The sequence below is a fragment of the Callithrix jacchus genome, chromosome 8 (assembly GCF_049354715.1).
Source record: "Callithrix jacchus isolate 240 chromosome 8, calJac240_pri, whole genome shotgun sequence".
Classification (NCBI taxonomy): domain Eukaryota; kingdom Metazoa; phylum Chordata; class Mammalia; order Primates; family Cebidae; genus Callithrix; species Callithrix jacchus.
In genome coordinates, this window is record NC_133509.1 from 123543831 (window position 1) to 123556485 (window position 12655).

The window sequence follows — 12655 nt, forward strand, 5'->3', positions numbered from 1 at the left end:
GTAATCCCAGCACTTTGGGAGGCCGAGGCGGGTGGATCACGAGGTCAACAGATCGAGACCATCCTGGTCAAAATTGTGAAACCCCGTCTCTACTAAAAATTACAAAAAATTAGCTGGGCATGGTGGCGCGTGCCTGTAATCCCAGCTACTCAGGAGGCTGAGGCAGGAGGATTGCCTGAACCCAGGGGGCGGAGGTTGCGGTGAGCCGAGATTGCGCCATTGCCCTCCAGCCTGGGTAACAAGAGCGAAACTCCGTCTCAAAAAAAAAAAAAAAATTAGCTAGGTGTGGTGTTGCATGCCTGTAGTCCCAGCTACTCAGGGGGCTGAGGTGGGAGGATCACTTGGGCCTAGCAGGCGGAGGTTGCAGAGATCTTGCCACTGCACTGCAGCCTGGGTGACAGAATAAAACACTGTATCAAAAAAAAAAAAAAAGAATATAATCATTAAGCCATGTTGCATCATTATACTTCTGCTTATTCTTTAACTGGGTGCCATAAAATCGAGTTGTTTGCTAGAAATTTCCCTATGACAAGCTACTTTAATTATAATGAATTATTTTTTATAAAACGATAAGTCTCAGGATCATGATAGATATACATTCATTTGTTGAAGAAAACAGTATTTGCTTATTGAATGATTCGAAGAGATAACTATGTTTTATAATATTGAATCTAGCATGACTTCAGTAATTAACCAGTGTAAAACCACAAATATCCCTCTAAAGTTAAAATCCATCTGTTTTCCTCTTGAATCAGTGATAACAAAAATTAAAATAAAGGTGAGTATAGAAGAATATATATGTTTTTTGACCCAGGGTCTCGCTTTGTCACCTAGCCTGGGGTGCAGTGGTATGTTCATGGCTCACTGCAGCCTTGGCCTCCTGGGCTTGAGCAATCCTCCTGCTTCAGCACCCACAAGTAGCTGAGACTAAAGATATACGCCACTATGCCCAGTTAATTTTTATATTCTTTTGTAAAGACATAATTTTTCCATGCTGCCCAGGCTGGTCTCTAACTCTTGATCTTAAGGAATCGGCCCACCTTGGCCTCCCAAAGTACTAAGATTACAGGCATGAGCCACCATGCCTGGCCCTTAAAGAAGAATATTTAAAAACAAAAATACAGAATCATAAATTTTCTGTGTTCAACCAAGAACTCCAGAAGCAGTTGCATTAGCATTTATGAATGAGAGTAAAAAAAATCAAAGTATCTTCAGATTAGTGGTATACTAAGGTCAGGGTGGTTATAACACTTTATTCTAAGTGGCAATATGCTGCCTATAAAGAATTTCAAAATAATAAGAAAACTGAATAAAAATCCATTTGCTTTTTAGGAACGGTGATGTCAGTGTTTTTTTTCTTTTCTTTTTTTTTTTTTTGAGACAGAGTCTTGCTCTGTTGCCAGGTGCCAGGCTGGAGTACAGTGGTGCAATCTCAGCTCACTGCAACGTCTGTCTCCTGGGTTCAAGCAATTCTCCTGCCTCAGCCTCCCAAGTAGCTGGTACTAAAGACGCACACCACCATGCCCAGCTAATCTTTATATTTTAGTAGAGACAGGATTTCACCATGTTGGCCAGGATATTCTCGATCTCTTGACCTCGCGATCAGCCCACCTCGGCCTCCAAAAGTGCTGGGATTACAAGAGTGAGCCACGGCACCCAGCCTGGTATCAGTGTTTTATAAAATACTCTTGCTGCTGGTATGGACCACTCCTACTATTCTGCCCTTGATAAACCACTGGTTCAGACAAAAGAAGCTAAGGAAATTTTCAACAAATCTTTCATTAAAGAAACTCTAAAGTAGGAAAAAGAAAATGATAAAAGCAAACAGTGGGACATGCAAGAAGAAAAGGTGAACAAAGAAATGTATATGCACAAAAACCCCGAATAAACAATGACTCAACAAAACAATAATAATGACAGTTGAAGGGGGTTGCGAGGGTTAAAAGAAAAATCAATGCTGGACATCAATAACTAAAAAAGGGGAGGACAGTGACTAGAGTTCAAGTGTTCTAGAGGTTTTAGTTAACTTTATATGTTAAATACTTAACTGTAACCCTAAAAGAACAGACTATGACTTTTAAGTCAATAGAAGAATTACAATTCTTGCTACCTAACTTCAAATTGGCCTTTACTGTGGTTAGATAATCCTTTCCTTCATTCTTTCTTTCTTTCTTTTTTTTGAAAGTTTATTTCTGGGCTTTTTATTAGCTTCTATAGAACTATCTATGTCTCTGTTCTTTTTATTTTTTTATTTTTTATTGCATTTTAGGTTTTGGGGTACATGTGCAGAGCATGCAATACAGTTGCATAGGTACACACATGGCAGTGTGTTTTGTTTGCTTTCTCCCCTTCACCCACATTTGGCATTTCTCCCCAGGCTATCTTTCTTTCTTTTTTTGAGAGAGTCTCATTCTGTTGCCCAAGCTGGAGTACAGTGGCATGATCTCTGCCCACTGCCACCTCCGTCTCCCAGGTTCAAGAGACCCTCCTACCTCTGCCTCCGAAGGAGCTGGGACTACAGGCATGCACCATCATGCCTGGCTAATTTTTGTATTTTGTATAGAGACAGTTTCACCATGCTGCCCAGGCTGGTCTTGAACTCCTGAGCTCAAGTGATGCTCCTGCCTTAGCCTCCCAACATGATGGGATTACAGATGTGAGCCACTGTGCCTGGCCTTGCTATCATATATTTTATAGTAACCATTCCCAACTTTTGCAATTAGCACTCCTCCTAAAGCATCCTCACCTTGTAACATTCCCTGCCACTTTGCTAAGAAATTCAAAGCTGCCCATATCTCTTCAACTACACTAGGTTGATAGTAACAGCCTGGCTCTTATAACTGAGCCTTGCCCATCTCTCTACACTAACAGCTTCATCTGCCTCCTACAAATAGGCCTCCTACAAATAGGCTATTTAAAATATCCTTCCCTCAACTGTCTACCTCTTTTAGGCTAGGGCTTGCTTTCTTAGTTTCCATTTCATTTTTATTTGATTTTTTTTTAGTACCCACTATGCCCTAGAAAAGTTTCCAGTTCTAAATTATGTATAATCCACAGTCACAAAGGAGAAAAACTTTAACTTCTGTTTACGTCCTATATTCTTTAACATGTCATTGGAAATTTGCTCAGTTTAGGCATGATGATAGGAGGTCCCATAAAGCAAAGACTGGGTACGATTAAGCTTCTATATCTGGCACCATGAGCAAGTAGACATTCAATAAATATTTCAATGTATTTAAAGTCTTTTTAAAATGTGCCCAGTAGCGCTTTCTTATATTTGCAAAGGTTAGAAAACTGTGACGGCTTAATCTATGTTCAAGTCTGAGAGCCTCTTACCCTTTTTCAGCTTCCGGACAGCCAACATACAATGACTAGGAGAGAGATCCCATATTCTTAGGGTTTTATCATCGCTTACAGTAGCACAGATGGGCAGATAAGGGTGTGTAGCTAAACCCCACACCTCTCCTTCCATGTGTCCCTATAAAGAAAACATAGGATCAATTTAACCTAAAGATATGTGTGTGTGTGTGTATGTGTGTGTGTGTGTAGTGTTATTTAGAATAAAACTAAAGACAACATTCAATAATATATCATAATAGATAGGATACTGAATAGTAAGTCTAACAAAACTTTTCTGTTTATCTTTGGGAAATACAATAAAATACTTGCGTAACAACTTTAGCTCCACAATTATAATGTAACCAAGTTACCATTAACGTTTACTTATAATCCTAAAACATTTTCTGGGTGGAGAGAATAGGAATTGGCTGCTCTGGAATGTTAATAATTGCCACACAGGAGGCACTTTCCTGCATGACAGAATGAGGAGCTCCACAGACCTGCTCACTAGTGAAACTAGAAAAAATTAATTAACCATTTAAAGTCTCTGAAAATAGTTCCAGGGAGATGCAACAAAGGAAAGAACGTTTACTCAAGAAAATCCGCTAAAATTTGGTAAGAACAATGTGAGTCTATGGTATTTAAACTGAGATCCACTCTCTTCCTCCCTCATCATCTAGATGGAAACTTGAGGTGAGACTGATGCAACCAAGAACACAAGAACACTAGGCTCTCTCTCCCCACCAGCTCCTGGTCAGAGCTCTATCTTCCTAGGTAGAGCAGGATGTCAGCATTTCTCATCCTGCCCTCAGCCTCCTGTTGCTGAAGCTAAATTCTTTGTGAGCTCAGCTGACAGTTGGGAGATCACTTCTGCCCAGCCTCTATTCCAGATGGAAGCTCTACTTTGGATGTGGTGTCTCTGAGAATAATAGGGTCCTGGTAGTAACCCAGGAATACCTGAGACTACTGTCCCCTCTCCCCTTACCAAGATCTCAGGGCCTAAAGCCTGAGACACTAAAAGAGCCATTGACCTCACTCTCACTGGAGGGAGAGACAATCCAGAAAACCAGATAGTTCCTAATCTATTCTCAAAGGAACTGACTTCATTTACAGCAGAGTATGAAAAAGCTCATGCACAAGGATGCACTCAAAAAGTAATTCGGAGGAAACTGGAAGGCTCACTGGATATATAGGCTAAATTAGGCCAGCTAGTTTGTCCAAGAGAACCAGTAAACTCTGAGATAGCTGGGAGGAGCCTGCTTGGAGTCAGAAACCTCAAACACTAATCTTGGGAAGTGTCCCTTTAAAGGAGCCTTAATTTAATTCGTTGTCTGTGGCACAATTTATACCTGACAGAGGAAAATGTTGAAAACAATAGAGCAATAAGCTAGTAATTAAGGGAGTTTAACAAGTGAGTGTGGTCAGGGAAAGAGACAAAGAGTAGGGAACCCCTCCTGAATTATTTTATAAAGCCATCATTACCCAGATATCAAAGGCAGACAACGATATCACAAGAAAACTAAAGACCAACATCCCTTATAAATATTGATGCTAAAATCCTCAATGAAATACTGGCAAACCAAATCCAATACATATAAAAAATTATATACCACAACCAAGTAGGATTTATCCCAGGAATAAAAGATTGGCAAAACATCCAAAAGTCAATTAATGTAATATACTACATCCATAGAATTAAAAATGAAAACCACATGATCAGCTTAATAGACATAGAAAAGCATTTGACAAATCCCTCCTCATCTATGATGAAAATGCTCCAAAAAATTGGAATAAAAGCGTAGTAACTCTTCAACTTCAACTTAGTAAAGAGCATCTATAAAAAAACCTGCACTTAACATTATGCTCAATGGTGGAAGACTAGATACTTTCACTCTAAGATCAGGAACAAGACAAGGATGTTCTGTTCTCACCACTTACATTCAACACTGTACTGGAGGTTCTACTCAGGGCAATTGGACAAGAAAAAGAAATAACAGGCATCCAGACTGGACAGGAAGAAGTAAAACTATGCATATTTACAGATGACATAATCTTGTATACAGAAAATCCTAAATAATCCACTATAAAACTATCAGAACTAATAAATAAGGTCACCAAGTTTACAGGTTATAAGGTTAATGTACAAAATCTGCATTTTGATACAACAGAAATAAACAATGCAATCAAATTTAAGAAAACAATATAATAGATTCAAAAATAATAGTTAAAAATAAATTTAACAAAATAAGCACAAGACTTATATACTGAAAACTACAAAACACTCAGAAAAAGTAAAAAGAAGATCTATAAATGGGAAGCTATCCCATGTTCATGGACTTAGTGACAGAATGGCACTATTCCCCAAACTGATCCATGGAATACTGCTGCTGCAAACATTGTATAGTTTTTGTTGTTAAATATATATAAACACTTCTGTAGGTTATATACATTCCTATACTTATAATAACTATCATTTTATAATATTTTTATTTCACACATGGAGAGTTTCTCAAAGCTTTCTTAACTATTCTTGAATATTTTCTCTTCTATATGGTTTTTTTTTTTCTTTTTTTGAGACGGAGTTTCACTGTTGTTACCCAGACTGGAGTGCAATGGCACAATTTCGGCTCACTGCAACATCCGCCTTCTGGGTTCAAGCAATTCTCCTGCCTCAGCCTCCCGAGTAGCTGGGACTACAGGCGTGCACCACCATGCCCAGCTAATTTTTTGTATTTTTTTTTTTTTTAGTAGAGATGGGGTTTCACCTTGTTGACCAGGATGGTCTCGATCTCTTGACCTCGTGATCCACCTGCCTCAGCCTCCCAAAGTGCTGGGATTACAGGCGTGAGCCACCGTGCCCAGCCTTCTATGTGGTTTTTAATCTTTCCAGCATTTGTAAAAACTCTAATTCGGATTGTGATTATATGAAATTTATATAACTTATTTATTTATTTTATTCTTTAGTAAAATCTTAGTTTTCTTAACACAGATTGTGCATATTTTTAGCTATATTTATTCCCAGTTATTGTATTTTTTGTGTGTATGAGTAGTGCTTTTTTTTTTTTTTTTTTTTTTTCAAAGAAATGAGGTCTCCCTCTGTCACTCAGGCTGCCATGCAGTAGTGCAATCATTGCTCACTGGACCCTTGGGCTCAAGTGATCCTCTTACCTTAGCCTCCTGAGGAGCTGGAACTACACATGTGTGTAAGAATACCCAGCTAATTTTATTTTATTTAGAGGTGGGGGGGTCTCACTATGTTTCCCAGGCTCGTCTTGAACCCCCAGCTTCAAATGATTCTCCCATCTCGGCCTCTTGAATAGCTGAGATTACAGGTATGAGCAACTGCACCTGGTGCAAGTAGCATGCATGCATGCATTCATTCATTCATTCATGATGGAATCTTGCTCTGTTGTCCAGGCTGGAGTGCAGCAGCACAATCTTGGCTCACTGCAACCTCCACTTCCCAGGTTCAAGCAATTCTCCTGCCTCAGCCTCCGGAGTAGCTTGGATTACAGGCGCCTGCCATCATGCCTGGCCAATTTTTGTATTTTTAGTACAGACGAGGTTTTACCATGTTGGCCAGGCTGGTCTTGAACTCCTGACCTCGTGATCTGCCCACCTCAGCCTCCCAAAGTGTTGGGATTACAGGTATGAGCCACCGTGACTGGCCAGCAAATAACATTTTTAATGTCATATTTTCTTTTTTTTTTAGATGGAGTTTCACTCTTGTTACCCAGGCTGGAGTGCAATGGCGCGATCTCGGCTCACTGCAACCTCCACCTCCTGGGTTCAGGCAATTCTCCTGCCTCAGCCTCCTGAGTAGCTGGGATTACAGGCATGTGCCACCATGCCCAGCTAATTTTTTGTATTTTTAGAAGAGACGGGGTTTCACCATGTTGACCAGGATGGTCTCGATCTCTTGACCTCATGATCCACCCGCCTCGGCCTCCCAAAGTGCTGGGATTACAGGCTTGAGCCACCGCGCCCGGCCTAGTGTCATATTTTCTAACTAGTTATTGTTAGTATATAGAAAAGCTATTGATTTTTACATGGATTTTGCGACTGATCAATTCACAGAACTCTTTATTTAGTTCTAATAATTTTTCAGTTTATTCCCTTGATATTCAAGGTATACGGTTATAATGCCCAAAAATACCAACACTGTTGTCCATTCCTTTCCAACACACACGTCTTTTATTGTTTTGTTTTACTAGATTGGCTAAGACCTCACACAAAATGTTGGATGACAATGATGTGATCTGGTATTCTTGTCTTGTTTCCAATGTCAAGAAGATAAGAGGACAATTGAAACCTTGAACTCTACAATAATACTAAAAATAATGGGACATTTAACAAATTTTTAACTGGGAGGCCATTAGGCTGGGACAGCTTCAGCACTGTAAGTTCCTATGTAAGCAAACCAAAGCCCAATGTAAAGTGAATCAAAACTAGAGACTATGCCAAGCAGAATCTGCCAACTAATCTCTAAGTAAGGTCTTTCCACTCTAACCAATCAAATATATTTTCTTTGTCTTACTTCCGTGCTCAGCCTATAAAATCTCACTGCCCACACGGCTACAGCAGATCTCTCTGAGTCTTTCCCAGTGCTGAGTGCTACCTAATTCATGATTATTATTATTATTTTTTAAGACAGAGACTTGCTATGTTGCTTTTGCTGGGCTCAAGCGATCTGCCCCTCTCAGCTTCCCAAACTCCTGGGCTCAAGCATCAGCCTGCATCAGCCTCCCAAAGTGCTAGGATTACAGGCGTGAGCCACTGTGCCCGCCCTCTTTTCATATGCAGATAAACGCTGTTAGATTTATTTTTTCTAAAGTTTTTCTCTTAACAGATATTATTTGTGACTTCCAAATCATTTTTCACTATTCAGAAACTGTGTTTTTTAGTAATTTCATATTTGGGTTCATCTGTAAAAGCATACTTGGGTTAATATTTTCCAAGACATCACAAAAGTGTTAACACCATGACCCCATCATCTTTTTACTTCAAAGGCATATTACATAAGTGAAATTAAAGAGTAAGACACCAGTTAATTTTATATATAACATTTTGTTATATATAACATTTTGTCATCCGTTTACAAATTTCCCTCAACCCATCAAAATGTTATATTAACATTAAAACATGTGCAGTGTTCTCATCTATGTGTGCTCATTGGTGTCACAACAGAGTGAAGTGGGGATAGCAGGAGAAATAAGTCTGTGTTAAGAATGAAAATCCTTTTTCAGGGTAAAAAGGCAAGCCAAAGTTTGGTGTTACTATTATAGAGTTGCACAAGGACAATTTTTCATCAGGATATATCCTATTTCATTTACTGTTTTATGGTATTATTTCCCTCTCTATTTTCCAGAAAAATATAATACATAGAAGAAATATAAAAATCGAATCCACCATTCTTGATGAAAGTGTTAAGGATCATATAACCAGCAGCTAATCCTTCTATTTAATTTTACTTCTCTATCACATAATTTTTATATTTCTGGATTTTTGTTTTATTATTTACATCTTTTCATTGATATTTGATTTTCAGTTATAATATTTTAGCATACACTCACATATTCATTTTTATTTTTTCTTAGAAACTTAAGAATGACCTAATGAAGAGTTTCAGAGAAAATGAAGTGCCTTAGGCTCAACAAATATACCTTAAATAAATAAAATTAAAACCAGACTGGGTTAAATTAATTACAACTGGTTTTTTTTTCCTTGGTCCCTTACTTTGTCATAATAAATTACTTAAAATATTGGCAATCATTCCATATAAAAATATGTATATTTAGTGCTACCCAATTATTTAGCTATTACCAAATTAAAACTTTTTCTGTATACATTAACATTAACAAATATTTCCCTAACTAATTAAACATTAATTTTCATCATTGTCAATTTTTGGCTCTTATATACTGAAATAATCAATTGCATGTAAAGAAAAACAAAGCATATTAGCATTTAAAATTACCTGAACCAGAAGTGTTATTGGGCCACTTTTATCCACTTCTAGTATTTCACCATTCTTTGTGCCAACTAAAATATGACCATGTCCTAATGATATGGCACGTATCGATGGATTATCTTCCAAGAGAAGACCTGAAAGGTTAGAAGAAGATGTTCTTCTAGACATGCAGTTACTAGAATACAAGGGTGTATATATTGCCAGTTAAGCTATTTTGACAGTGAAAATCACATTAAAAGGTTTTCTCCTAGATTTTAAGTATTCTAATAAATGTACATTACCCCCATTCAATTTACTAATCTCAAAATAAGTACTACCTATGTACTATAATTTAAGATTCTATTTTCAGATTCCATCCTACCATTGAGACTATTTATTTACCTCTTTTTTTTATTAGCCCTTCCTTATCCATCTCCTGCACATCTTAAGAGTATTTACAATATTCTCATTAGTAATTTTATTCAATTCAATTTAAGATACACAGTGGGCCCTCAGTGTTCTTGGGGGATTGATTCCAGGACTGCCACAGATACCAAAATCTATGGATGCTCAAGTCCCTTATATAAATTGGTGTAGTGTCTGTGTATAACCCACATACATCATTCCATACACTTTTCCTTTCTATTTTTTTTAATAGCATGGGGTTTCGCTGTTTTGCGCACACTGGTCTCAAACTCAGGTGATCCCTCTGCCTGGGCCTCCCGCAGTGCTGGGATTACAGATGTGAGTTACCACACCCAGACCCCAAATGCTTTAAATCACCTTTACTTATATTTAGTACAATGTAAATAGCCGTTATACCGTATTTTTATTTATATTTTTATTGTTGTTACTTTTTCTCGAGTATTTTCTATTTGCAGTTGGTTGAATCTGAGGATATGGAATCCACAGACACAGAGGGCCAACTCTATTTATTTATGTCTACTTGTCCTAGGAAAGCTTCAGCAATTAGTAAAGATGATAGACCCAACTCCTGCCCTTACAGACCATACAATGAGGAAACAGACCCTGTGTTAGGGGCATATTGAAATAGGAGCACATAGCAGTGGAATCTAAATTTTTTGAGAGGAGGTGAGGGTGAGGGATATCATCCTAGAAAAAAATTATGTTTGATATTTGAAAAATAAGTATGTGGTCAAGTAAATGGAGGGGGCAGGAGGGAAGAGGAAGGGCAAGTTTTAGGAAAAAGTAAAAACATGAAGAAAGGTTTGGAGATCAGAGAGTGTGGTGCCATGCCTTAAAGGAAGAAATGTGCTCAAAGAAAATGCACCCTCTGGGCCCACAACCTGGTGTACAGTTGGGGGACAGGGAGTTGTGCCTGATGCTGTCCTTGCACCCTTCTTCCTCTTAAAAAAAAAAAAAAAAAAAAAAGGGAGGCCAAGCACAGTGGCTCATGCCTGTAATTCCAGTGCTTCAGGAGACCAAGTTTAGAGGATCTCTTGAGTTTGAGACCAGCCTGGGCAACATAGAGAGACCCTGGGTGTACAAACATTTGAATATTTGCCGTGTATGGTGACAGGTGCCTTTAGTCCCCGCTACTCAGGAAGCTGAGGCAGGAGGACTGCTTGAGTCTAGGGGCTCAAGCTTTCAGTGAGCTATGATTACATCACTGCACTCCAGCCTGGACCCTGTCTCTTACATAAACAAACAAACAAACAAATGGCAAAGGGAAAATTTGTTATCACTGCACGGCAAGACCCTGTTTCTGAAATAAACAAACAAAGAAATGGCAAAGGGGAAAAGAGCATGTGAGGCTAGAGAGGCAGGGTCAACAAAATGCCAAGGTGAAACAAAATGTCAAAGTTGCACACAAGTTCCTGACTGGTGATAAATTTGATGTTTGCATGGAAATTTTCTTTGGAAAATTAATGTTAAAAATTAGGATTCATAATCTTGTATTTAACTAATGTTTTACCATATGTATCATAGAAAATAGATTTTTGAAAAGACAGCAATGATTCTGGTATCCAGTTAAATAATTTCTTCCACTTAATGCTAATGCCCAATAAGAAGGAAAAATATATGCCATGTGTTCCACCTCAGTGATCAAGCATATTAATGAGCAATTAATCTTTTTCCTACAAAAAAAAACCCACTAAGTCTCAAATCACCTTTAGATCCTGGGGCCAATGCAGCTCTTTTTATAGCATAGGTCTTGAGACATCTTTCAAAAGAGTCATCCCAAAGAGCTACTATACCATCTTTTCCTCCAGTTACAAACCCCTATGAAAAAAAAGGGTTAAGTTAATAAAGATCTAAATATTTTTCTAAATAGTAATCTTTTTCCTTATATTGAAAAATTCTAGAGGAGAGAACATAGCCAAAAGTTACAGCTTGTAAAAAATAGGAATTAGCATATTCATTGTTTTTTAAATGTCTACATGGAATCTGAAATAATATTTACAGTGACATTAAACATTTTACTTTTAGGATGGGGCTTTAGAAACATAGTTTTTTAAATCTGTAACTATAAGTTAGATTACCACTCTCAGAAAGTTACATATATTCTCCTGGAGTCTACATAATAACCTCATCCTTAAAAAGAGAAAACAATAATGGTAACTACTTGATAGAATATGGTGATTATATATAAACAGCCGATTTTTGACACATAGTACAAGCTTAAGAACATGAAGTTAAACTTTCAAGAAAAAAACAAAAAAACAGCAGACCTGGCTGGTATGGTGGCTCATGCCTGTAACTGAACTCTTAGAAGGCTGATGTGGGAGTATAGCTTAAGCCCAGGAGTTGGAGACTATCCTGGGCAGTATAATCTCTACCAAACTTTAAAAAAAAAATTAGATGGGTGTGGGTGGCACTTGCCTGTAGTCACAGATACTCAAGTGGCTAAGGCAGGAGGATTTCTTGAGCCTAGGAGTAGGAGGCTGCAGCTTGAACAACAGAGTGAGACCCTGTCTCAAAACAAAACACTGTAGACCTATTTCAATCTGTGTTCAGAAGTTGGAAAAGAGAAACAAAGAAAGGTCAAGATGACCCTAGCCCACAGACTACTGTTGGCTAGTCCAGCCAAGTAGAAAGGCAGTGTTCCTTTACTTCTGAAAATGCTCTACACTCCATGACAAATTATGTTTAACTTAACATCTCTTTAGATTACTTACTTTTTCCAATGCATGCATACTGAACACTGGCCCATCATGTGCTTTCACTGTTTTTACAAGGAAGATGTCTCTCCAGATACACACATCTCCTGTGGATGTTCCAGAAAACGCCATCTCTTCAGTCCATCCATACACTGCACACATCATTGTGTCATTTTTCCCCAGTGTGCCTATGTAGCCTTTTCTTCCAATCAATCCTCCCCCTAGTTCACAAAAAAAATTATAA

At 38.1% G+C, this 12655-nt stretch overlaps 1 protein-coding gene across 30 annotated transcripts in view; it reads right to left on the reverse strand.

The window, feature by feature from the left end:
- The window catches only part of EML5 (EMAP like 5), a 203847-nt gene that overhangs the window by 82534 nt on the left and 108658 nt on the right, over positions 1-12655 (reverse strand). For all 30 annotated transcript variants that reach the window (XR_013521448.1, XR_013521449.1, XR_013521447.1 and 27 more), the window contains 4 exons: positions 12430-12632; positions 11422-11533; positions 9317-9444; positions 3337-3478 (listed from right to left, as the gene is read on the reverse strand). Coding sequence is in view for 12 of the 30 variants with exons in the window: in XM_035261240.3 (XP_035117131.1) it covers positions 3337-3478; positions 9317-9444; positions 11422-11533; positions 12430-12632 (585 nt within the window). In the remaining 18 variants the exon portion in view is untranslated. The remainder of the gene's footprint in view (positions 1-3336; positions 3479-9316; positions 9445-11421; positions 11534-12429; positions 12633-12655) is intronic.